Source organism: Manis javanica, chromosome 3 (assembly GCF_040802235.1).
Source record: "Manis javanica isolate MJ-LG chromosome 3, MJ_LKY, whole genome shotgun sequence".
Classification (NCBI taxonomy): Eukaryota; Metazoa; Chordata; class Mammalia; order Pholidota; family Manidae; genus Manis; species Manis javanica.
This window is the reverse complement of record NC_133158.1, coordinates 214,158,660-214,185,744: the sequence shown is the minus strand read 5'-3', so window position 1 is coordinate 214,185,744 and position 27,085 is coordinate 214,158,660. Positions and strand designations below refer to the sequence as shown.

At 41.0% G+C, this 27,085-nt stretch overlaps 1 protein-coding gene and 1 long non-coding RNA gene across 15 annotated transcripts in view; one reads left to right on the top strand and one right to left on the bottom strand.

Annotated features, from left to right (window-relative positions):
- The window catches only part of CEP44 (centrosomal protein 44), a 22,201-nt gene extending 13,827 nt beyond the window's left edge, over positions 1 to 8,374 (top strand). For 10 of the 14 annotated variants that reach the window (XM_017651039.3, XM_073232799.1, XM_073232796.1 and 7 more), the window contains 6 exons: positions 294 to 464; positions 1,404 to 1,610; positions 2,290 to 2,362; positions 7,020 to 7,141; positions 7,389 to 7,426; positions 8,157 to 8,374. In XM_017651039.3, the coding sequence (XP_017506528.2) occupies positions 294 to 464; positions 1,404 to 1,610; positions 2,290 to 2,362; positions 7,020 to 7,141; positions 7,389 to 7,426; positions 8,157 to 8,199 (654 nt within the window). In that variant the 3' untranslated portion in view covers positions 8,200 to 8,374. Of the gene's footprint in view, positions 1 to 293; positions 465 to 1,403; positions 1,611 to 2,289; positions 2,363 to 5,507; positions 5,577 to 6,141; positions 6,369 to 7,019; positions 7,142 to 7,388; positions 7,427 to 8,156 lie in introns of those variants that run through there. The other 4 variants (XM_073232801.1, XM_073232803.1, XM_073232802.1 and 1 more) reach the window with 4 other exon arrangements.
- LOC140848568 (uncharacterized) lies at positions 1,943 to 27,085 on the bottom strand. The gene is made up of 3 exons (XR_012129671.1): positions 26,668 to 27,085; positions 19,936 to 21,124; positions 1,943 to 2,064 (listed from the first exon to the last, which is right to left on the bottom strand). It is a non-coding gene; the product is annotated as an uncharacterized lncRNA (long non-coding RNA).

The following is a 27,085-nucleotide window of genomic DNA, read 5'->3' as shown; positions in this document are numbered from 1 at the left end:
TTGCCACACAAATCTAACACAATTCGAAATAAATCCCAGACATCATTGGACTGCATAGTTGAATATTTTTCCATTTAAGAATGGCTTTAAAAAATCATAACCGCATTTCATCATCACACACAATGCTAATAGTTTAATTCATAACGCTTGATATATATGTTATATGTTGTAATTTAAACTTTTGTAAATCTTGAAGGGAAGCTAGGATGTTTCTTTTGCAGTTACCATGTATATATTTAAAGTAACTGTGTAAGGAAAACACTGAAGCAGCTGCCATTTTTCTGTCTCTGCAGAAGAAAGCTGTGGTGATCCGTCACCTCTATGATGAAGATGGTGTTGAAATTCCTGAAGATGCGCGAACTGCAGATACAGATGTTAATGAAGCATTTGACGTGTGTGATGTACAGGCCACTGAAATAAAGATTCCTGAAGGAAAGGAAGCTGAAATCAAGTCTGAGCAACAGGTAAGAATTTTGGGCTTCTTTCACAGATGCCAGTATTTCCTACTTGTGTGTACATGATGACTCCAACCTCTCAGCTTTGGGATGTCTCTAGCCTTTGGAATTATTAATCATGGCACATTAGCTTTGTGATCATTGCTTAAGAATCCACAAGTCTTACTGATTGTAATTCAACAGGTACCACTTGCTGCTCATGTTTAGGGCGCTGGGCTGGGTGTTCTGGGTGACGCAGAGGTGGCCTGGGAACTTCTCATCTAGTGAGTGACGGAGGTGTACTGCTCTGTACAGTGAGGGCCTGTGTCGCTGGTTCCCTATGTCTGCAAGTGGGACAGTGGTGTGCCACGGCCCCTCATTTCCCTTTCTGAGCCCTTGCTGTCCTCTCTCTCCCTCTGTCTCAGTATATTTCTATTACTTTATTGCCACAGACTCTGTTAGAGTGTCCAGTCTCCACCGCTATTGCTGAAACTGTTTTTTCTGTCCCCTTCTATGTCTTGTGACTTTTGTACATCTCAATATACAGTTGGCATTTATAAAAACTACCAAATGGCCATTAGGCTTATTTCCTGTTTATAGAAAACTGAACAGTTTCAATGCATTATCATTTCCCAGTCATTTCCTCTTAGCCTTGTGCTAAGTATTACAAGAAGCTAGTGAGCGCCAGTTTTATTGTGCTACCCCATTTGGTTCTGAGAGCTTTATGCGATTAATTCATTTAATCCTCACTAGAACCGTTGAAGTAAGTGCCGCTGTTCTCTTCTTAGATGAGGAAATTGGTGGGCAAGCGTGCCATCCAAGCCGCCCGCCTCCAGACGGCACTCTAAGCGCTCATGCAGTTCTGCCTTTTCTAACTGTGGACACAACATAAAGGAAATGGGAACACATTGATGTTTAAGGGAATTCCAGTTTGTGTAATACTATTTTTAATCTTTCTAACCATTATAGGGCATAAAAGTTCATCCTGAGATTACTGTACTGCAGACCCGGCTTGCTGACTGCGAGGAAAAGCTTAAAAAACTGACTTGGATAGAGAGTAGATTAGACTCTTTGGAAGAAAAAGTGAAAGGAAAAATACTGGTAAATGAAAAAAGCTGGAGTAATCTTCTAAGTCGTGTCACTCTTCTTGAAACAGAAATGCTTTTGTCTAAAAAGGTATTTTCTTTCCGTAACGTTTACAGGATATCTCAGATATGATAAAGTTTCTACTCATTGTTATGTGTGTATTCTTCTGGAAAAAATAAATAAGAGAACATTAGGTCACAGGGAAGTAGTTGGAGAGAAGCCCGGATTAGATGCAGCCAGATCTGTTGCTATGGTTGTGGCCGTAGTTTTTCTCTTCCAAATAATGTGACAAACCTGTAAGTTCAGCTTCTAGAGCTGTTAATACTTGAGGTAATTATTTTATATCCTTTCATAGTACAAATGGTCTGTATTTACCGGGTGAAGAGAAGTTGGCAGGGCAGAAAAAACTAAAATTGTAGCTGCTCACTCATTTACTTCATCAAATTGTAAATTTCATGGAAACAGTTACCAAATTTGCCACTGTCGTATCAGCTTCTTGATTCAGTCAGGATTCCAATTCCTGGTCCTAGTCCATCTTTCCTTCCTAGAAAGTAAAGTTAGTAGATTTAAGAAGTTTACTATCTGCTTCCATGTTTAAAAGATAATTTCTTACACATGTGAATATTTGTGTATTGCTTTATAAGTAAAATAAAAACATCTGAACATTTATCATGTCATCTTTATATTTTATGCTTAGTAAGAATATAAAATGAACATTTTCCTTTTCATTTCATTCATTGCATTCTAATTACTGAACATGTCATTCCAGCGCAGTGCATACAGAGAGTTCAGTGAGGTGAATGAAGACTGTGCTAGTACCGACATGGATATTCTGAATCTTGGTAAGTTCTTACAGTATTGATGGTATGGCAAGGAGTTTTCAGAAAAATGATTTTTATAGGTATCTGGTGATTTTAATATTCCCAAGCTTCATTGTTTTGGAAACCACAAAGCTCCTAGGAACAAAGAAAATATTGGGCTTACAGACTACTGAACCCGAGGATTGCAAAAGAGGCCGGCTTACGTATGTTACATGACATAGGGATTCAGTGAACTCCAGTGTATAAAATTGCAAACTTTTAGCTATTTAACTCTTAATTGCTAAGTGCTCTAGATTATTAAAAATAGATCTCCAAAGTTTCTAGTTTAAACTTAAGTGGCAGCCTTCACATAAGTAAATAATTTGTAAGAGAAGAAAATCCATTTGTCAATAACCTGTAGAATGTTGCGATTCGCTTGCATTTGAATAGTTCACTAATGATGGTGAAGTGAGAAGGACCTAAAATCAGGACAAGCCTGTCCATGTCACTTACTTTTACTAGACTGCTGACATTTTCCTTATGACTGACCAGCAAGGATAAGATTTCTGGGCTCTTTCAGGGATAGCTTTTATTTATTTTTTGATTCTTACACTTTTTGAAAAGACAGGTCTATATTTTGTCTTAAGTTTGTAATTTAATCATCTTTGCAGAAGAGATGGAGCAGGTCTGAATCTAGGCAACTTGTCTGCTGAAGTTTCCTTGACTACTACGCAGTCAGTGCACATGCCAGTGTCATCGCACAGAGAACAATTTCGGTGACTAGGCTATTAAATATGTAACTACTTGAGGCTCTGTTTCAGGTACTAAATATATTATAGACTGCAAATTTCAGATTAGGTAAAGTTTTGACTTTTTCCCATTCAGCATTCACTTATTTATTCAACAAATTCAAAGCCCAACTCTGACGATCCTTGAAATCAAAGAATTTTGTCTTATGTTCTGTACCTTTGACCTTCTATCGCCAGTGTCTGTGTATAGTAGAGCTCAAAGTTTTACTATACTGAGAGAATATGGAGTACCTGCTATTTGCAAAACACTGCCTCGTCCAAGTTTGATTTTGTATCATCAGACTTATTACCTTTTTAATTACATTATTACAGATAATGTAATTATCCGTTCAGTAAACGGAAAACCAAATTCAAGCCACTGTGCTAGGACTTAAAGTGATGAGCAGGTAGACCTCTATCTGAAATGGATTAGAGATCATGAATAAGGTGAATATCTGATCTCAGTAAATTTATAATCTGACCTCTACTGTGAAGAATCAAATTTATAAAGCCTCACACTGGATGCCTTACATATGCGTGCCGCTCGGAAGCAGGTCCGATTGCATTTGGATGTTGGGAGCGGTAATTCACCAACGTGGTTTTCAGATCGTGTTGCATTGGGAATGGTCTTTGGGAAGGGCCGGATTTGTTTTCCCTTACGGTGTTTCCGTGGGGAGTGATAAGGCATCTGTGTGTCGGGGAGGAGGAGGCAGGAGAGGCTTTCCCTGTGAGGATCGGGCTGTGCCGGGCGATTTCGGACGCGATTTCGGACGGGGTTAACGGGAGCAAGAGTCCCGGTCTGGGTGCTGTCAGGAGGCGGGAGCAACCCGATGACCGAGGGTGAAAGTGACACAGCTGGAACTTTCAGCAGAAAAGAATCGCTTGGGTCTGTGGGGAGAGGCTGTAGCCGGGCCTGTGGGTGGTTGTCTGCGCCGGACGTACGAGCGCTCTCATTTCCTTCTGTTTCATCAAGTAATGAAGTGACTTCGTAATGGTGTTGCTTTTCTGTGAAATTATGTTCAGTAGGGATACAATACAGTGACCTGGTTGCTCATTACTAGACTGTCAGAGCTGTGTTTTGTTCTATGCCTTTGTCCCCACAGAAGAAAAATTATTTGTCAAGTTGTGGTGCCACAAGACTGTGTGGTTCCAGTGTGACTAGTTCCTACATTTGGATGCATGAAGGAAGTTGTAGCAAATGAGCAGAAAGGCCAAATCCTGGAGTTTGTGTGAGGTCATAGATTTTTAGCAAAGCTGGTACGATCAGATTTGTGTTTGAGAAAGGTCATCATGAAAGCAGAATAGTGATTGGTTAGAGGAAACTAACACATGGAAGGACAGTATCTCAGAACAAGAGTGAAGGCGTCTACCAAGGCAGTAACAACGAGATGAAGAGGAGGCCATTTACATGGGGAATATTTAGGTGTTAAAATTGATCGGCCCTGCTGATGAAAGTGGAGGTGACGAAAGAGTGAAGACATCAGGGCAACACTGAGTTTGACGTGCATGGTTGGTAGACAGTTGCTGCTCTTAGTGAAACAGAACTCAGGAGGAGGAGAAAGTTTGGGAGAAGATAATGAGTTCACATTTGAATATTAAATTTGTATAACATACTTAAGACAAAATATGCAGAAGGCACTGCCCTTGATCTGGAAGCTCTGTCGTACAAGTGACAGGCTGCACCCGCTCTCCGGAAGTAGTGTTCTGATGAAACCTTTCGTAAGCCAAGTGGCATAAAATGAACAAGCACTTACCATTAATGTATATGGAAAGATTTTTTAGCATTCCCAGGCTCAATAAAGAACCAATCTTAGGCTTTTCTGATACCTTAGGGCACATCTTTCTAATGAATGCACAAAATAAATAAGGGATAAAGCACAGATGCCCCCAGACACAGTTCAGAGCTCTGGCAGCCCGACGAGAGGCCGAGTGTGGTTCCGGGTAGACACGGGGTGTGGCCTCTCGGGGTGCACGCGATCTCTGTAAGGCCCACTGCAAAACAGACATTGAACACTGTTGCTTTTTGTTTTTATCTGTAGAAGTGAAAATCCTCTTCAGATTTCTTCTGGTTAGCAAAGACAGGTACTAATGTAGGTTTTTTCATAAAAGCAAAGGGACATGATGCAAGCATTTGAATAGCAGGAGATACAGTATAATTAGGTGGCAAAGCACCTGACTGGTTCTCAGTGAAGTAAGGTCATAAATCTCGAAAGCTGGTCGGTCATGAATGATCAAGTCACATGGGGAGTTGGCTAGACAGCCTCATGTCTTCGTCCTTAGAGACCCCCTCCTTCAGAGGGATCTATCAGCGGTTACCTCGGAAACACCACAAGGCTGCAGGGGCCCCTGCTCTCCCCTTTCCTTTTCAGCTTGAACTTAATCACCCATTCTTTTCTCAGCCTCCCAGACCACATCTAAGACCCCACTGTGTTTAAATAAGGAAGACTGACCAGAGGTCCAGCAGAGCAGTAAGTCACAGAAGAGAACATGCACTTGGCTGATATGGCTGGTGTTCTGTCCACCCAGCTCTGATCTGTGGAATACCCCGTGTGGCCCCCAGCCCACTTAATGCCAGCTTTCTCCTACCATAAGGCATACCTTCAAGGCCATGTACACACACACACACACACATATCCCTTGACGTCTGGGCCTCAGAAAGCAGGGCAGAGAGAGCCGTTCCTTCACCATCCACTGTCGGTCTTCCCAATCCTCCTTTCCCATCCTAGGACCCTGAACCCCCTATTTCTGAATAGCATTTGAAAATGTTCAATACCTTTAGCAGACACCCATCTCTTATCTTCAGAAAAGAATCCAAGATTAGGGCATAGTGGATATAGTTCCTACCTCGTTTCAAATGATTCCTTGAAACTACCTATTGTCTGTAGCCCATGCTGACCGATCTGGGTGTGGCTGGTCTTCAAAGCTGTGCCATCTGATCTTGACCCCTGAGCTCAGCTCATTGGACCAATCTCTAATCCAGGAATCCCAGTCCAAAAGGTGTTGAGACAAATTTTTGCTCCCTTGAAAATTTAGAATTAGGACCAGTCCGTCAGATGATGTTGAGCTTCTGTCCCGAGTTCGTGCTGGGGAGTGAGCCGAGGGATGGGGCGAACCGGCAACCCAAGGACCCACAGGAGGCCGTCGCTCTCTGAGAGATGGAAGGAAAGGTCCTCCTAGTTGTTTCAGTCCTTACGTGGTACTGCTTTGTTCCCTGACTGAAGTTGTCTGTGTGGGCTTACAATCAAACTGTCTTGATGTAAACCAGCTTAAATGGGTGTGTAATTTTTTCTTTCTTGCCTTGTTTTTCCAGCCAGATATACTGTGACTAAAACATAGGGTTTATGGGATTGATTTAACAGAGCATGTCTTATCTGTGATGTTCTGTAATTGGTTCAGTTGTAGAAAAGATTTGCCATCATTTCACTGAATGTGTGACATCAGGATGCTGAAAATGTAAGGTTGTTCAAGTCTTTAAAAAAAGAAATCTCTGAATGAATTTTGAGCATTATTTTTTCCACACATCAACTCAGAATAGAATATTTCTTGACCTTCAAAAAGTATATTTGGTCAGGTTCAGAAATAGTTGCCACCATTTTAAGAAAAATGAAATACATGAGTCAGTAGCTTATAGTTAAACATTGGTTATGAACTTGCCTATTTACTCAGTTGATTGCTATCATGATAAAGATAATGGTACCTTTTATAGTTTTTATTGGCCAGTTGTTAACATCTATATCACCATATGTAGGTCGTTATCTTAAAGGGACATGAAAAACTCATCTGGAGCTATACCAATAGCCATTTTACATTATAAAATAAGGATTGTTTTTCTTCCATCTCTACATAAAATTTTTAGGTATTTGACCCCACTGTGAAAATAAAAGGTAACCTAAAAATTAATTTCCCCACAGATAGAAACAAAGAGGAGGGGCAACCAAGTATTCCCCTGCCCTCTGGCTGCAGTGCAGTGTCACCAGATTCAGCTCCCGGAAGTTCGGTTGTTAATTACTGTGGTTTGAAAGGAATTTCAGAGGTAAGAAACTTGGCAATTGCTCAGACGATTTCAATGCTGCGACGGTCAGAGAAAAGCAAGCATTGGATTTAGTCATACGTGCCATTGGCCAGGAAAACAGTGAAACTAAGCTCCAGTCTCTCATAGAAATTCTTTGTGATAAGTGCATAGTACTTAATGCAATGTTTTCAACTGTATTACATGTTCACGGTCCATCTTTGATGATGGTTTGAGAAATCACCTAAATTTGTTGCTTTTTAAATTAAAGGAAACAACAATGCAGAAAATTGAAAGGATGAAAAAAATGTAAGTAACAGAAAGGGGCAACAGAAATTCCTTTCTCTCGAGGGAATTGCATCGGATCACTGTATGCATAGAACACGCGTGTGTGCTTCAGACCTTGAAGGCCCCTCAGTCAGGTGTGGCATTTCCCTCAGGACTCAGTGGATGATAAATCCACCTCCAGTTCTGTGTTTGTGAGACGAGTCTCGGTTTTGGTTTCCAAGAACTGATATAAAACAATGTTAATGGAATTAATTGCAGATTAAAGAGTACAGAAAAATATTTTTGGTTGATAGTTAAAAGTATTGCCTATTTTTGATAACTGGCATATCAAAATATTAAATGTAGACAGATAGTTTAGAGACATTTTAAGTATTATTAAAATATTGCTAGTCTTTTTCAGAAAGTTATTGATATAAGAAATGATACTTTTATCTAATACGAATATGAAATTATGTGATTGAAGAACAGTTGAAAGGAAATATGAAATGAAATTGTAAGAGATCATTTTTCAACCTACTACTTTAAAACACTACAATACTTTTTTGAAATTTGAGAACTGAGATAACTTATGTTCCAAGAATTAGACTCATCATTGACTTGGTTGTGTATTCAATTTATTAATAGTAACTATAGCCACAGATAAGAAAAATATTACAGTTTATTTTAGGCCCAAAGCATAATTTCAGCAACTTAAACTGATGCCTTATTATGAATTACTTACTTAATAAATTACTTATTTATTACATTTCAGGTTTGAAGAAACTGCAGAGTTACTGAAATGTCCAAATCACTAATGACAAAATTTCCTGCATGAACTTCTTTAGGACTTGGCTACTGTCCATGTTGTATATTTTAAGAATTATCTACAAATTTTAATATGCTGCAACATTTTTTAGTAAGGATATGAATTCTACTTGGTATCTGAGCTTTTTTTCATTCAATATTAAATAAATAAGTAGTTTTGCTCTATGATGCTGCTGCTTTACTCTGTGTTATTCAGGAAAATGTTATGTGCCCGTGCATCTCTCTTCCAGAGCTTGGTCATTACAGCACTGTATTTTTGTGTTGACGGTTGTTGGCAGTGTGCTAACTAATAAGTTTTTTTAAAGCACAGGCTTGAGGACCATAGTTTATATCCTGTTGCAAACAGTCCGACTGGGACTGGCGTGTGGTTCCCAGGGGGCTCTCGTACGTACCGTGTTGCCATCTGTACTGACAGATATGTTGTAATGAAAAGTTGAAAATGTTCGTTGCAAATTCAGTGAAACAAAAGTACAGTTTCATGCTTAGTCAAACGTAGCAGCACATTTTCAGTTAGGATTGAGAACGTGAGGGTGTGATCCTCCTGTTGTGTTTGGAGGAGGTGGGAACATGCCCTGGGAAGACCATGTGAGTGCCAGTGTTCTGTGACACGGTTCAGGACCTGCAGCACAGATGCCAGTGCTGGCTGTCCAGTATGACAAGATACACACGGGTTTTTTTTTAAGTGGCTGTATATTTTTCTGGAGAAAGAGAAAGACTTAGATGAAGTTAAATCAAGGGAAAAATGAAATTCACTTTAAATTCCTAGATAAATTATCTCCTTTTAATTTTATATATAACAAACGTAATAATGGTGCGGGATAATCTTCAAGAAAAATGGATTCCAATTATTTGGTGGGGGGAAAGGGTAGTACTTTTTTCCTATTATTTAGATCATCCCTTTGTATTTTATATATTCATCTATTTATGCTATATACTACTTCTACTATATATGTGTGATTTTATACTTCTCAAATATGAAACACTAAGTTAAAATTCTAAATAGAAATGACTTTTAAGAAAACATTTCTCATTCTAATTCATGTTCTAGTCATTAGACTTTAAAATCATGAACGTTTTAAGTTAGCGTAAAACCTTGAATTTAGTAGACTTCCAGTAAATATTTCTAGAATTAGCAATCCAATTAGTTTTATTTTTTCAATTCCAAAAAATGTACACAAAAGGTTACAAAAGAAAAACTGAAATCAGTTGCTACTTAAATATCAGAACCAACTTGGAATTATAGCACCACCTTGTGGTTCATATGCCAGTATTTTACCTTTTATTTAAAGAGTGATTTCTGAGAAAACAGGATCTTATTTTCCTTTGAAAACTCAATCTCAATTTTAAAAAGAAACATTTTAAAGTTTTCTTGTGCAAAACAGAAGAAAAGCTAAGTCTCCTTTTCTCTGTCTCATTCTTCCTTTTTTTAAATAGTGTACCTATACACAAAAGTAGATGAAACATTTCTAATCTCCCAATCTACATACAATATACAGAGTATAAGTATCTGTTGAAAATATAGTAAAAGACTTCATGTGTTACTAGGTGGAAATTTGAAGTCTTAATTTTTTTATGCTTTTATGTAACAAACAGGACCTAATAAAATGCACTCATAATGACACCATACATTTACACTTACAAAGAATCACACTATACTTTGACAACATAGTCCTTGGGAAAAAAGCAAATTTGACTTAATCAAGATTACTGAAGAGATAGCCAAATATTTATTACTCTAACTCTCTTAGAAATAGTAGAAAAGTTACGCGTTCTCTCAGACAATTGGGTTAGTAGCTTGTAACTATAACCCCTTTTGTTTAACTTGAGGGTCTTGAGAAATGAGAAGTCCAGGAGAGGTGATTTGGAACTAATTAAACCCTTAGTTCACTGAAATCCTCACCGGCCCCACCCCTTTAATTGTCCCCCAAACTGGACGGAAGATACTTATTATACTGCCCACAGGGGCCTGAGCAGCTCGGGGCCCTGTCTGTAGTGCGCTCTGAATGGGTCTGGATAGAGATCAACTGGAACACGAATACATCAGGTAAGATGCTAGTTAGAACATATTAAAAAGAAATAACTATATGTAAATTCTAGGAAGCGCCAAGGACTATTAAGTTGAAAAAAAGTAATTCTATATTTTACTCTAACATTTTTAGCGTAATATTTTAACATGTAAGATATTTCCTAAAAACTAAGACTCTTTTATAACTGACAGGCACTTGGGGAAGCAATAAAACGTAAAAGAACCTTGTCAGTTTTACACACCGCAGCACTTTTTGAGCTCAAATAGTATCATATATTTGATTTTTACCTTTTAACCGCCCCCAGGTTCATGTGTCTGCTTCCTTTCAGGCTGCGGGATGCAGGGAGGGTGAGGAGGTGGGGGTAGTGACTCCGAAATGAAAACCTTAATTCTCGTTCCACTTGAGCTTTAATGTTCCAGTGAAAATGGCAGGTTTCTTAAGCCACGCAGAGTGAAGAAAGCTGAGAAAACCAGTGCCAGCAGCAGGAGGCACCCCGAGAACATGCACATTTTTTGAGGCAGGGAAAGGGAAGTTTTTAAAGTCCGTTTTCATTTTTATTTAGATCTAATACCTGTAAGAATGAGGACTCTAGCAGTGCGTCGTATTTTCTCTCCAAGGTCCACTAAATCACTCATAGAAAATTTTAATTGGACTTAAAAAAAATTTTTTTAATGCAAAATGTTCAACTCAACATTTAAAAATTAAGAACAGAGGACTTAGTAAGTATCCCAAATATATAAATAACCTGAATTCTACATTATGGATGGATGTTAAGAAGAAAAGAAAAAGGAGGAAACCACAAAATTAATTGCCCCAGAAAGCTGAACATTGGGAATTAGAGTGATGGAAAGGTGAGGACTTGGGAGTAAGTCGCAGTGGACAGATTCCTTCAGTCCACTTAAGTCGGTATCTGCTTGGAGTGCAATCGACTGATTAAATCATTGGCTGTAGCTCTTCCTCTGGTGTTGAGGTCCTCACAGGGCGGACACACAGTCGGGTCATTCAGTACCTGTATCCTCACTGACTTCTGACTGTCCTTGTGGAGGGGACAGTAAATGCCCTCATCTCCTACCACGTACTTCTCACTTCTGTAGTTTACCAGTAAAATTCACGCCAGGGGATAGATAGATGCCTTCCTCTGAGTACTCAGTAGATAGTGTTCCTACTTTTGTTTTTTGCTGTACCCAAAACCTCTGAGATTCTCTATGAATGTATCTCTGTTAGGATATTTACAAAAAAATGTTTTAAAATAAGCTATGGAGTAGCTAGTAGTTATGAATGTAAGACTTCGTTTGGATTAGACTGGAGCCAGAATCGAGCTTTTGTAGACACATTGCTGATTCCCTTCCCATTTTTCACTCTGATGAAGGATTACCCTCTGTAAGCCCCCATGCGGGTGCGGTGGTTTGTTTTGGTGACCCTTGCTTGCAAGGACACAGCCCAAGGCCTGAGCCAGAGAGAACTCCTAGCGGCCGGGGCTGAGTGCGAGCCTCCGAGGGTGCACCACTTGTCTCCTTCTGTCGCCACTGCGCTATCTCCTCTCCCCCTTGGCACGAGTCACTGACCTCTCTGCTTCTAGTCGTTCCTCCTCCAGTGTGTTCACACTGCTACAAAATGTGTTTTTTGAAATGTTCCTTTGATGATGCCATGCTGTTGTTTAAAATGTTTCTTCAAAGAAAGTTTCTCTCATTCCTACTGAGCAAAGCCTGGACAGCACAGGCCTTTTTCTTTGAAGTCTCATCCATCTTCCCACCAGCATCTATGGTTCTCTCGAGTCTGCATACATGCTGCTCTCTTAAATTGTGCCTTTGCACACTTTCTTTTGCTGAGAACAGCTTTTCCTCTGAATGGGCAAATTTTTCTGCTTATTCTGTAAGACAAGGTACCATTCTCAGAAAGGCTTTTCTCAACTACGGGAGCCAAATTATAAGCTTCCGTCTCTTTTCTGCCTTATACCTTGTTAATGCCTTTGATTTTGCACTGATTTTGTCACTAGTATTTGTGACACGTCTACTCTCCATCAGGCTGTCTTCTGGTTTCCAATCTTCCTTCCAGTGTTTGTTTCCTCTAGAGCCCAGCAAAGTGGTACTCAGTAATTATTAGTATTTTTTGGCTGAATGACTATCAAATTATAAATTCTAAGCAAAGTTTCTGGATAAGTAGGATCGTATCAAGTTGAAAGTGGCAGTCCTGTCTTGCTAGATCCTTTTCATGGAAGGCATGCATTGACCGAATCAGCACACTTCATTGGTATGTTAACAAATGACCTGAGAATGGAAGCCGACTGGAGTGTGTCATGTGCCGCTGCGCCAGGCACTGGCCTTAGGCAGGGGAACAGGGTAGACGCGATTCCAATTCTCACCGAGCTAATGGCTGAGCAGGAAGACAGTTAAATAAGCAGTGCAATGGAAAGTACTAGAAGAGTATGATGCGTCTGACTAATCCGGGTGGGGGGACGCTTCTAAGGGGAAGTGATATACTCATCTGTGTCCTGGAGTATGAATGGGGGTAGCCGGAGAAGATAAGCAAAAGCGCCAGCATGAACACGAGGGCTGGCATACCGAGGGCGTGTGTGTAGGTGTGGGAGGGGGGCGCAGAGGCTGCAGGTCAGTTTAGACAACCCCAGGGGCCGTTTGCATTTTACTTTCCAAAAAACTTAAGTGGCAGAATATCATAACCAGATCTGAGTTTTGAAGGATTTTTAGTTCAGTGCTGTAGTGTGGAGAATGACTAAGAGGCGGCAGGCCTAGTGGCGGAGAAATCATCTAAGAGGCTATTACAGTGACCTGAAAAGAGATGCTAAGGATGCCCCACATTAAGATGACAGTGGAGATGGAGGGAAATAATGGAATTTCTTCCAATTTAAGACGTTCTTAAATCAATTCAACTCCGATTTAAAGGCTCCCTTCAGTTTAGTATCTGCATCGGGCGATGGGAAGGATACCACACTAATGTCTATTCGGTGTGCTGCCGCACCCAAGTAGCCCTGCTCCGGAACCCTGCCGGGATTATGAAACCTTGAGCTCCTCTCCTGACCTGTTGAATCAGATTCTGCATTGTGCCAAAAACCCAGTTATTTTTAGGTACCTTAAATTCGAGGAACAGTCGTTTACAGTCACATACCTTTTGCTTTGTTATAATCAGCATGAGTTTAAGCCCTCAGATTCGGGATCTTTTGAAATGCTTTCATCTAAATACAACTTTTTCTAATCCATTTCAATATCTTGGAGTTTTTTCCCCCTTTGAATGGATAGTTTCAGGGTTTTGAATTCATTTAGTTATATGATTTTTTTTTAACTCAGTTGAATTATATCTAACAATGAATTAAAACCTTCTTTCTCTAAAATTAGTTGGAAACTATGGTGTCTTATCAGCAAGCCTGTGCAGGGTGTACTAATATCTTCTATCTTTCAAACACTTGCATCTATGCTGAGAAATTTCCTGTTTTTTCCTCAATTATGCTACCCAAATGTGACAGGCAGTCCTCTTCTGCATACTAACTCTTTCAGTATTTGTCAGTTACCTTTTTGAATAGGTGGAAAGGGCTTTATAAGGATCCATACTTTACATCTCAATATTCCATTTATCCTTTTCTCGATGTTGCAACACATTTTGAATCGCTATGTTCTCTTCCACTTTCCCTCATCACATATTGTGTTTTTTAGTTCTTGAATGTGCTAGACTTACTGCAACCTTCTTAGGGTGACTGTTCCATCTGCCTGCAATGCTCCTTACTGCCCTCTCTTCACATCCTGTCCTCGGTACCATGTCAAGCTGGCTTGGACTCATCCCTGGGGTTCAGATGAAGCCTACCTTCCTCAGTAGCATCCCCTAATATCCTAGCATAGTTAGGGCATCTTTATATGTGATTGTGTGCACTTAGTACAATGTCTGCTTCAATTACTTCATTTCTGCACAGTTTAAATCATAATTTTTTGGCAGTAGTTCCACAAAGTTCTCCTAAGGGACTCAAATACACCCCTTTTTCTAAACACGACCTAAGATGGCCTCTGATACATCATGGAAGCATCCCTGTCTTCTCTGTTCTCTCAATGATATGAAAGGAAGACTTTGTGGATCCAATCAGGGACCTATCTTCAAGTCAGAAACAGGTGACATTGTTCATTCTGCTCAAGGAGTGAAGGACCACAGAATTGGTTTTCTGGTTTGGTTGTTTTCCCTGAAAAGCGAGAAAGTGTAACAAGCATTAATAAGGACTAATCTCTGTATAATTGTAGTGGCTATCCTAGACACTCACTTGCTGTCCACCCTCACACTGCCCTTCCTTTGGGGAACTTACCCAAATTTCCTAATAGCCAGCAATGCCTCCTCTTTCTGAGCCACGTTGCTTGAAGTGAAATGAATCCAGGTGTGGCCCATCCACCTGGTAACTCGTTCTCTCCCAGCACTGATTGGGCAGGTGCGCCCATCCCCCAGCTGCAGACGCGGAGCTTGGTCTTGGGAAAGAACCCCTCTGTTCCCTTCTCACAGCTCCCAGAAGAGGCTGCTTTACTCAGCACAGCGCAGTGGGGGGATCTGGGTCTGGAGCTGACAGTTATTTGTGCCTGAGTGAGGAGCTGTCACCTGGAACCCGAAGGGGAAGCCAGTTTCTCAAAGGGTACAATGGTCAACGGTGTTTGAAACGCTGGAGGAAGCTTCCTCCAAAGCTAGGCCTACCTAGGGACATTTAATTTCTATGAGCCAATGTACTGCTGTAATTATTAGAGTCCTTATGGGTATGATGTAGCTACAAAAGTTGGTGCATAATTTTAAGGAAAAAATCTCATAACCTATTTCTTTTCTCATGGCAAAGAACTATTCAATAAATGACTTTTTACCATAATACTTTGACACATGCAAAAGACAGCACTATACAACTCAAGCCAATTAAATTCTACAGAGAAGGTATCAGTTGCTATTAATTTTCCAGACCCAAATTCTCATTTGAAAACATAAATTAAGATGGCTTTTTAAATCTGAAGTATGTAGAAAAATTTACAACAAGCCATTGACATAGAAGATTAGGATGTGAGAAGTAATAGTGATTGTATTTTCCTGTTTTATTAGGAAGGTGAATCGGGATGAACAGAAAAACAGGAAAGCACTTTGCTCAAACCCACAAAAATGACACATTTTAACAAGAGTTCGTTGTACAAATTTTCAGAGAAGTCGTTAGCCCCTCCCCTCTTAGTACCATTTTAGTTGAGTTTAGGTTATGAATGCTGAAGTTAAAGGAGACATGTTTTTAAATTGCTTAAAGTATTATCTTCAAAGGTATAAAAGTTATACAATAGACAATGTTCAAATATATTTGGTAGTTTAGTAATAACATTTGCTTCCAGGATAATGTTCTCACACTTAATAATTTTAAGAATGTACTTTCCCCGTGGGAACCAGAGATGTTATGCTATGAGAAACCAGAGGGAAAGAGTTCAAAGGTAGTCTGAGGTGCTTTTTTTTTTTTTTTCGTTTAGAAAAGGGATAAGACTGTTTGGATTATGTTGCTGTCCGATTTAGTAAAAAAAAAAAAAAAATGCTAATGAATTTATGTGAACCTTTAGGTTATCAACATTCTTGCTCAAGATAGATTTATGGTAAAAATAGACTTCTGAGCTGCCTTGTTAAATTTTTAAAGATGGGTTTGGATGGGCTACAAATAACATCCTCTACCCTGAGGTCAAAAAGAGTATGTAAACTAGAATTTTTTAGATAAAGGATACTTATTATAGTTTTAGCTTCCATTCTTCCTATTAAAATGACTGTATAAGAATTTAAGATAATTTTTAAATTTTGAATATATCACATATTACACATGTTCATTTTGTTTTCATTTAGAACATTTTTAAAAATACAAAGAGCAAATTTATACCAAATGTGCAGTAAAGAAATAATCTTTCTTAATGTGGTGGTGTAGCTTTGTTTTTAACTTTTTTTCTATTTATGTGTGCTTTTATGTGGACTGTGTGAGTTATCAAAAAAAATGGATACCGTATTTTATATTTGTGTTTTTACATGGAACTCAGAATTTTCCATGTTATTAAATGTTCTCAAATGCAAAATCTGGATCTTAATAGCTACAAAATATTCTCTCCTAGAAGTGCAGCATTTGACCTTCATCATTCCAGGCATAACACCATAATCTTTTAAATTATTTCTCTGTGGTATATTTTGCTGGTTTAAAAAATTCCTAAATGTAAAAAAGTGCCATAAAAAACATTTCTATGTAAACCTTTGGTGATATGTACTATTTCCTCAGGCTATATTTTCAAGGTATGCAATCATTAAGGTACTCGATACTGATTTCTGACTTCATGTCCATTGAAGTTATACTCTTCTATAGGAGTTTTTAAGTGTACACACCACAATTGAATATTTTCATTTCTGAACCCTCTACTAATTAGTGCATAATTTATATTTCATCATTACATCTGTTACTAATTTTTGTTATTAAAGAAGGCAGTTGCAGAGGTTTCTTTTCCCAATAGCTCTTCACTGGAGCGCCCTGACCCAGAGGAAAACACTTGGAGCATTTTAACTGTTTCTTCTGGTGTCTGAGTACATATTTCTAAATAATACAGTTTTGGTTTGTTTGGTCTATTTTAGGTATTATTTGTGGATTACGGAAGAGGAGGAATTAGCACCCCAGTTCTCACCTACCCCTCCCACCAGTCTGTTTATACCCTATTTAACTCTCATTTTGTGTTTTCTGCCTGGCGCCTTCCCACCTAGAGTTCCCCGTCCTTCCTGCCAGCCTGGCGGCTGTGCCCTCCGCCAACCGCATGCCATTCATCACGGAACTTCCGTCTGCCCTTCTCCTGGGTTGAGTCTTTATTCTGTGGGTCCTGCATCTTCCTTTCTTTGCCACAGTCTGCGGTCTTCCTGGGGTGCAGTCGCCAAGTCCCGGGGCTCTCCGGGACTCTGCTAGCCCCTCGGCTCCCAGGCTCCCAGCAGCCACACCCTGACCTACAGCTTTGTCCCTGCTGACTGGGCCCCACTTGCCCGTCTCATTTTCCTTTTCCAGAAGTTTGTTAAAACGTCAGCTGATAGCCCCTCACCCATACTCTTCACGTGGGTTTACAGCTTTCACGTTCCTTCACTGTCACGGTAAGGGGGGCTTTGAGGGCGGGAAACACATGCTTTTTTAAAATAGGTGGCCTGCTTCATTTACTTAAATGTTTTACAAACTTTAGAAAACTCTACAAAGTCAGCGCAAGGTCACTAGAAAGAAATCCAAATGGCACAACAGCACCAATGCAGCCAGTCCTCACTCTTCGTACTTTAGTTGACAGGTGGGCAAAGTACTGCCCAGAAAAATACAGGGGCAAAAACGTGGGCAGGAGGAGGCAGGGATTAAGACGTGGCTCAACCGTAAAGCAGGAGAAGGCAGGGCAAAGCAGACAATTTTTGTGAGGCTGGCTGTCTAAAGGCACAGGTGTTCCACAAAAGCTGGACAACAAGGAGAAAATAAGTCTCTTGTATCTAAGTTCTCTGTGCCCATGCTGCTTATATATTCTAGACTAAACCAGGTCATTCATTTCAGGGGAGGAGGAGAAAGCAGGGGCCATGGGAAGAGGGAAACTAAGGGAGGAAGCATTTGCTTGTTCTTCGGACATGTAACACTGGCGACACTCTAGATTCATGCCATCAATGACATCAATCACATCTTACAAACGCATTTCCGTAAGGCAGGTTGAATAGGGCTTGCTTCCACTCGCTGCATTTATTGACACCTTTGCTTTCACTCGTATTTATTGACTCCTTAGGTTGCTAATCTATATTTTTTTCACATCATTTCCATCAAATAAAATTCACTTTATTTTTATGACCATATTTAAAACTGAAACTATCTCCCCAAATGGTTTGGGTTTCCAAGTGGCAGAGATTTTATGTGTTTTGTATCAGAATGGCCCAAGATCTCAGACAGTGTGTGCATTAATCACAGCCACTTACTGCTTTGGTTCGGATGTCTGCTCTACACACAGGGCTAGGATCAGAGTCGGCCTTAGCCCCGAAGGGAAAATCATTCATGTTGAGTATATCCATAAATGTTGGCTCCAGCAATGTGTTTTTGGAGTAATAAACACAATTTTGTTCCCAATTGAAGGGAAATAATGCTTGCGATTGAACTTGGAATGGAAGTCTGGAACACATGCAGACACTCCCAACTAACGCATTTGCTAATAGAAACACTGTCCACCAGGATGGTAAGCCAACACCTTGAGGAGGATAGAGATCTTTGGAATTTACTGAAAATGGAAACTTGATTACATTGGACACAGAGGACATTTATACTTATAGAAACACTTTAGATAAGACAAGACTTTTAAAAGCCAGAAAAGGAGTCACTTTTAGAGTTATTCCAGAAAAAAATATTGTAATCTTTTTCTGAAATTGTAATAAGCATCAAAGGATTGTCATATTAATACTGACAGAGATCAGGTGGTTAATTGAAGATTTAAACTTTAAAGGTTGAATTTCTCTACCATTGGCTCAGAATTTTTCTTTGCTACATACAGTTCAACTTTGTGGTCTGGCAACTACCCAAAAGCCATTTATTTAGGATGCATACCTTTCCACAGCTGGATTTTCCAATGTGATTATAAAGTTCATATGACAGAACTATCCTAAAAATAAGTATGTCAGCAGGCTTTGCTTGGCTTTATGCATTTATTCTGGATGTAACATAACTTGATACAAACACAGATGACACTCTTAAGACATTTTGCCAGAGACATTCAAGTGGAGCATCATCTGAGATTGAAGGTGATTTAGAAACACCTGGGCCGAATATTTATGTCCAGGCCTTAAATCCTAAAAGCCTTGCAGTTTTATAGTCCTTCCGAGGAAAGACAGGAACCACGTTAACACTTGTTAGTGAACAGTTAATGCACAGCTGAGAAAGACTTTTTTGAAAAATTTGAAAATTATGCAAAAAAAAAAGAGAGGGAAGATTAGAAAGGATTAATGTTTGGTCAGCAGTTATAGGTTTAGGAATATATTATTTAGAAATCTATCTTTTATATTTTGAGGTCTGGGGGTATGAAGAGAAGATGCATCGGAATATTCCCAATAATTCTAAATATTCCAAATATTATATTCAAATGAGCGTCATTGTAGTTGGCATTCAATGGAATGTAGCTAAGAGTCCCAGCAAATGCTAAAATAATAATCAAGGTCTTGTGTTCGAACTTGCAAGCTCTATGTGGTCCACTTGGAACCCCATCTTGTTAATGGTATTATTTCCATGTTCTCCTCCCTCCCTTCCTTACATCTGCCTGGTCCAACCTGATGCCAGAGAAGACAAAAAACTGAACTTAATTTGATAGAAGGATATGACCTACTACACCCAGTGTAGTAGGAGTGGGCACTGCAGTTCATACTGCAAATATTTTCTCAAAGTGGGAACTTTATTAGGCTCTCAGATGGGGAGGAGCTTCATCGGCAGGTGGAAGTGCCAGAAAAAAGCTCAGTCCCCAAGGTAATCTTTATCAATAACAACAACACTGTCATTGCTACAGTTTTGAATCCTTACTCTGGTCACAGAATGGAGTATGTATATTTCTATTTAAATCTCCTAACAATCCAGTAAGGTAAATACTTGTGTTAACCCGTCTTATTTATGAGATACCTACATCAATTCACTAGATCAGCAACCAACCTCCAAAATCAATGGTCTCAAAACACCAACCCTGAATTTACCTCATGATTCTCTGGACAGTAATTCGGGCAGGACCAGCAGGCCGGTTCCCGGTCTGGGGCAGGTGTAGGCGATCTGGCCTCTGAGCGGCGTGAGCTTGGGACCAGCCGGCGAAGCAGTCCGAGCCTGACCAGTCCATACCAGTCTCAGCTGGGACAACAGGGCCTCTGCGGGGTTTCTCCGTCTCCAGCCTGCTGGTCGACGTGTGTTCCAGGGCTGGTCTCAGGATTCCAAAGGGCCCAGGGTCAGGGAACACTGCAGGGCCTCCGGGGCCCAGGCTTGGACCCGGCACGCCTCCTTTCTAGAGCCTTCTGTAGGTCCAGACGCCACAGGCTGCCAGGTTTCAATGGTGGTGTCTTGCCAAGGGGTTTCAGCCTCCAGCAAGTTCACTGTGGATTCAGTGTGACCAAAGAAATGACAAAACATTCTTGGGGTGAAAGGGTTTATACCGAACTTTATTTCCAGGTGTCAGGTCAGTCACTAAAATCCCGTCCACTCAGAGCAAGTCTGTATGGAGCAAGCCGGTCTCGGTCTTGGTCTTGGTCTTGGTCTCGGTCTCGGTCTCTGGGCCCCTCTGGGCCCCTCTGTCTGCACAGCAATCCCACACAGGCATCCTCTGGGCCTCTGTCCTGGGCACTGCCACCACTCCAGCCTCTGCTCTGCTCTCCTGCAGCCTTGCAGCTGTGCCACTGTGTCACCCAGAACACTGGGTGGAGCTCTTTCTAGAGAGTCAATAACAACATATCGCCCACACATGTGTAGAGAGCCAGCCAACCAGGGCCAGGTGGGAATCCTGGCCACAGGTGGGGAAATAAGACTTCACTTCTGGGAGGAGCTTCATTGTGATTACGTTTGCCTTCTACCGTGTCTGAGCTCGAGGCAGGTGTCATTACTTGCCGAAGATCACACTTAACGAGCCACGAGGCACTGCTACACAGCTGGGAGGCACTTCACAACTGCCTTGGCAAATGGCTTGGCATTTTTTTGAAATATCTTCTTATTAAACTTGTAAGAATTCTTCATGCATTCTGGATACAAGTCTTTCACCTGACGTGTGCTGTGAATGTTTTCTCCCAGATTTCGGCTCGCTGTGTCATTTTCTTACTGGTGCTTTCTAAAGAGCGAACATCTTTTCATGACCATCACGTCCAATTTATCAACTTGTTCCTTTCACTTCTTGTGCCTTTGGTCCTGTTTAAGAACAGATGAATGGAAAGAGGTGGAGAAGACTCAAAATGTAGTGTAAGGGTCCAGCCTGAAGTGGTCCACATGCTTTGTTTAGAAACAAATCTTGCATGCTATTTAATAAAACAAGCTTACTTGCCTTAACATAAAAATAATTCTGACCAGAGAGATATCGGAGGATAAAGGCCCGCATCTATTCCATGGCACAGAAATGCACCCTTTCAGAACCCGAGGTTAGGAATCATAGAACTGAACGGCCACTTGCCCAGATAAGCAATTGTTATTATTGCAATGAGCTCCAGGGCAAATACAGAGATAAGGCTACCATTGAAAGAGGACTTACTATTGTAGTTTATATATATGATGAATTCTGCCTTAATCTTTTCTGACCACGGGTTGTATTATTAGCTTCCTATGCAGATTCAACTATTCAACTGCTTAACTACGTCTAAGCTACTAATAAACCTTCCTGAATGAATAGCAGATGAACAACTGAACGTAAATGAAAACAGATGCCGCAAAGAGGATCCGGAATTGTCAGCAGCTCTTCATGACCACTACATGTTTTCTCTTACAAACTCACATGCCCACTGCACGTTGCCAAAGTTTATTGACTTCTTCCAAAATTTCTGCATGAAATTATGATTATGATCTCATAGGGTTCAGGATGGCTGACTAGAGAGCACATCTCCCCAGGATGTTTTTTGAAAGGAGCTGGTGCCCCCAGGAGTGCTGGGGGAGGGAGGCGCACAGATGCGTGCGGACGTTACTGAGCGAGATGCTGCTGTGTGATCTCAGAATCTTCCAATGTTTGTCTCCTTTCAAATCTGAGGATCTAACATCACCCCATGATCCAGGGGCACACGTAAGCGGACAGGGACACCTTCTGGTCCTGAATTTGGTATCTGCCTTCTTATGCCTTTAGAATATACTTTTTAAAAATTCAACCTATTCAAATATCAATATTTCTATGAATATGCACACATACGCACCAAACATATTCATGATATATAAGGAAAGATGGGTTCTTACACAACATAAAATAAAATAACATAAAACAATGTTTGCTGCTCTAGAGGCATTTGCTTTAGCTTTAATGTCTGTTTAAATGTACGCATCAAGTATGTTTAAGAAGTGATCATGGATCAGATGGTACACAACCAGGTGTGGCATCTGGGACTAAGGTGTATCACCACTGACTTTTTATCCTCACTGGATAAATCCTAAAACACGGAAAGTTCATTTTATGCCTTGTTTTTTTGGATACTCATCAGGTTGGTTAAACTACCTAATGAATCTCATGCATCTGTAACCCCAATTCCATCTCTTTTTTCTTACTCCTTTTCTGACAAAAGTTGATTTTTCAAAGGCAGCTTAAAAAAAGGAAGATACACGTTCAGACACATGCATAGACTGTTGAAATGCACACAGATGGAGGGGTGGGAGGGTGTGGGGCGGCCAAGGAGGGATGGGCTGTGTGCAGCATCAGTAACTATTATTGTTATTTTTACACAGGGGCAGATATGTGTTAGAATATATGCCTATTATATATTGTTAAATGATGGCTCCTTCTGGCAGGAAAATGTCCAGCTCGAAATCTAGTTTCAGGCAACTGTTCACCAGAATCACTATTTTATCTGTGCTTTTCATGTATTTATTCTCTTGATTGTGCTGGTTATATTGAGCATTTACTAGCACTTTATCTGTGTCACAGCACGTGACTTGCATAAAGGCCAGTTGTTAAGATTTTAGTACTGAAAGTATCTGAAAATTCAGAGCGCTTGTCTCTTCCTTTACACAGGTTTCTGGCTCCCTCTTGTCTATACCACTGGTGATGGAATCGCATAGCTCACTCGGTTTGTAGTAAAGCTTATTCAAGTTTCTGTAGTGGAATGTATTATCATTGCACAAAATCTTAAAACACGAGATTTCTTTAAGAAAATCAGTGAATTTCAAGACAGTAGTTTTAAATGATATATATTTGGAAATGTCCTTAATTCTGAAGAAATACGCAGCGTTAACATTAAACTGCTAGCTTTTTTAAAGATTTAAATTTGGTTTATTTTTTTCCCGGTTTGAAGTATAATAAATAGGTCCACCTCCAAAGACAACCTCTTTAAATACAAAGTTCTTTTCCAGTCTTTTTTTGGATGCATTTTTACATAACTGGGACCATACTCTCCACATATATACAGTGCATATCCTGCCTTTTAAACTTAAAATTAGCATCAGTTTTTCCTATATCACCAAAATTTCATGCATGTAACTTAAAAATCCATCATGACAGTATCTTAATTAATTTATCTAATCCCATAATATTGCACACTTAAGCTTGTTATTATAAAAATGGCTTACTGCATGAAAGCCATTTTTCATGAAACACCTTACTGCATGAAACCTCTCACAAACTCCATATTATTTTTACAAGGGTGTCAGATCACATCCCTTCCTGGCGGTAAGTATTTACGGACCCTGCTTTCCCATAACACTCGGTCTGCCTTCTCTGCATCAACACAGAGCCCCCTGAGCACTGGAAAAGCATCACTGGGGAAACGGCCAGATTTATTTATAGGCGGGAATATAGATTACTATCTATTATTTACTCTTTGTAGGAAATGTGTCAGGCATTTTAAGGGAAAATAGAAGTACTACCCCTGTTCTTGAAAGGTCTAAAGACAGTCATTTACAAATAAATATTTGACTTTATATATATGTTAGAGTTCACTTTTACATATTCCTCTGGAAACTGGGGCTCACCCATAGCTATGAAATACACATAACTAAATAAAAAGCAGAGCTTTCTGAGGTTTCTGGCTGTTTCAAGACGTAAAGGTCCATGTTATTCTATCTTTAGAAACCTCATTGGTAGGCAGAGGGTAACGGAGTGATTAATTGGGTGGATCTGGGGATGAGATTTTCTTCAATTGAATTCTTAGTTCTACATGTGTTATTTTTTAAAAGCTGGACAAATAATCTCCTAGGCCTCAGTCTGCTCACCTACAAAGTGGGTATACTGCTCTCTCTCTCTCGTGTGGCCTGTGAGTATTAAGTGAGCCGATACATGTGAAGCGTGTGGGGACGTGCAGTCACATGGTGTATACATGTGTAGGAAACACCCTCTTCTGTATTTTCTGCTTTCTTTCCGCCTCCACCCGCCACCTTAAACTTTCAAGTAATTTAGGGGCAGGACAGAAAGTGGAACTGCTTGCAAACCGTTCTGTTATTTCTTCAAAGCCTCAAACCTCCAGAGAATTTAGGCTTGGCAGGAAACAGGAAGAGAGTGGGTGTGATTTGAAGACAGAGATAGAGTGTCTTGAAAAACCGTAAAGGAACGAATTCCCCAGAGTAGATGGCAGGGCCCCAGAACTGGGTGAGGGGGTGGTTGTAGATCCTGAGAGTGAGGGTCTGCACGCTTCCTGGCAGTGCCTGAAAAGCTGGCAGGACTCCCACATCGCGGGCACCACTGAGCCTCCGGCCTGGCCGAGGGCTCAGACCTCTGCAGGTGTTAGGGCAGCAAAGACCTGCCCCAGCTGAACAAGCCTGACCACGGATTCAGGGGACAACCCGGCTAATCGCAGGGTGTTTGTGGACGGCAAAGTCCCCGGTGTCAGCTCTGGGTTGGGTGGGGACAGACTCTCCGAAGGACTGAGAGATTTCGCAGTAGCCAGTGGCACGGAGCTTGGAAACTGAAATTCGGTTGATTTGTTAAATAAAGAGATGAGGTGCCATTGTGAACCAAGATTCCCATCCGACACTCAAAAAGCATCATTAATGACAATCATTGAGCTTTTACTGATATGGATGGAAGTAGAAAAGGGAACATTCTCTGGCTGACATTTCTGGACACATCCTGCCAACTTCCTGGCGTTGCTTCATCGGTTATGTTGAATTTCAAGAATTTTGGATCTTTTCTTCCCACTGGCCTTTGCCTCCAGACATGCCCCCAATTCCTCTTATCCTCACACCACCACCATCAGTATCTCTTGCCCCCCCCTGCCGCACTCCCATCCTTCCTCTCCTCGTGGTCACACTGCCCGGGTGCAGCCACCCAGTGGGTCTGCTTTCCCGCCTCCCGTGCGCACCCCAGCTGACTAGTTTGGGCATTTTCTCTCCATCGAGGGAAACGATTTTGCTGGAAGAAAATGGCCTCTGGCAGGCCAAATCCAAAATATTTTGTTTTGTGTCTTATTTAATCTCTGAGTAGCCTTTGACCCTATATGCCCCTCCTGTGTCGAAAATATGTTTTTTTATGATTTTATTTTTTAAAGCCGTTTTAGGTCTACAATAAAATTGAGAGGGAAGTACAGATTTCCCACATCCTCCGTCCCCCACACAAACCTGGCCTCCCCAATATTAACATCACTCACCAGATGGTACCTTTGTTACCAAGGGGAACCCGCATTAGCACTACAAGCATCTGAAGTCTATTGTTTATCTTTGGGTTCACCTACAGTGTACATTTACAGGCTGGGCAAATGTCATGATATCATTTGTAATACCACATAGAGGGATTTCACTGCTTTAAAAAGGATTTCATTTTTAATCCGGCGGTCTTGCCAATGAGTTTCAGCCCCAGGCAAGTTCACTATGGATTCAGTGTGACCAAAGAAATGACAGTAGAACGTTCTTCGGGTGAGATGTTTCTGCCCAACTTTATTCCCACGGTGGCAGGTCAATCGCTAAAATCCCATTCACTCAGAGCGAGTCTGCACACAGCCAGCCAGTCTCAGCCTCTCAGCCTGCACAGCTGTCCTCTGGGCCTCTGTCCTCGGCGCTGCCACCACTGCAGCCTCTGCTCTGCTCTCCTGCAGCCTTGCAGCCGTGCCACCCTGTCTCTCAGAGCACTGAGTGGAGCTCCTTATACAGATTCAGTAGCAATGTATTGCCCACACATGTGTAGTGAGCTAGCCAACCAGGGCCAGGGGAGAATCCTGGACACAGGAACCTTCATTTTATCCACACTGGCATAGTACAATATTCTATTATTTTAAAAATAATCTATAAGACAGTATTTCTGGAAATAGAAGTCATGCTACTCCTTCTTACAACCCCAGGGGCTTCTATTCTAATGCCTTCAAACTCTGATGTCCTCTATTCTGTGCTTGAGTTAGTGCCCCTGTTAGGTGTCTATTCTGCTGGGCTAAGACTTACGCTGTCTTTCCTCATCTGTTTCTCTTGTTCAGTTCTTCAATCCAAGAGAATGTCAAATCCTCTTGTTTCTACCCAAGAAATATTTCTTAGGCATTCTTTTCCTTCCAGTTTCTACTAGCTAGGAAGCTCACCTTCACCTCTCAGTTAGAGTACTTGATAGCGCCTCATTGATTTCCTGCTACCCGCCTTCCACAGTCTGGTGCTGTCTCACCCTGTAAACCAAGGACATGAGGCATCTCTCTCCCGCACTGCGTCTCCTGACCGTCTCCCTCTTGCCCGCAGGAGGAAATGAGACCACTGCATCTCAGTGTATCTCAAAGGGTGGTTCCTGGCCCAGCAGGGTTAGTAAGCCTGGGAGCTTGCCAGCAAAGCAGTCTTCGGCCCCACCCCAGACCTACCGAAAGCGAAACTGGTCCCGGGAGCTGTGATTCCAGGTGGTTCCGATTCATTCCCATGGACTCCGGAGAAACCGCCTCCACCGGCCAGAAGAACCGCTCTGTTCTGGCTGCTACCAGACTTGACGGCCTCCCCTGCGTTTGTATTTCCCGTGCACTTTATGCTCGTTTCTCACTGACCTTCTTCTCATGCAAATACCAGATTTCAGGAGTGTTCTTCCCGACTGGACTCCCACACTTGCATTTTTCCTTTTTGTTGGCAAATTGCCGATAGATCTTCACTATCCATCTGAAATGCTGTGAGAAAGTCTGACCTCTCTCAAGAAACATACCTGCCCGTCCTTCATCAGCACTTGGCCTTTCCATTTAAATTTATCTGTACATGCAGCACTTCCCTCCAAAGGCTGACTTCCTGCCATTG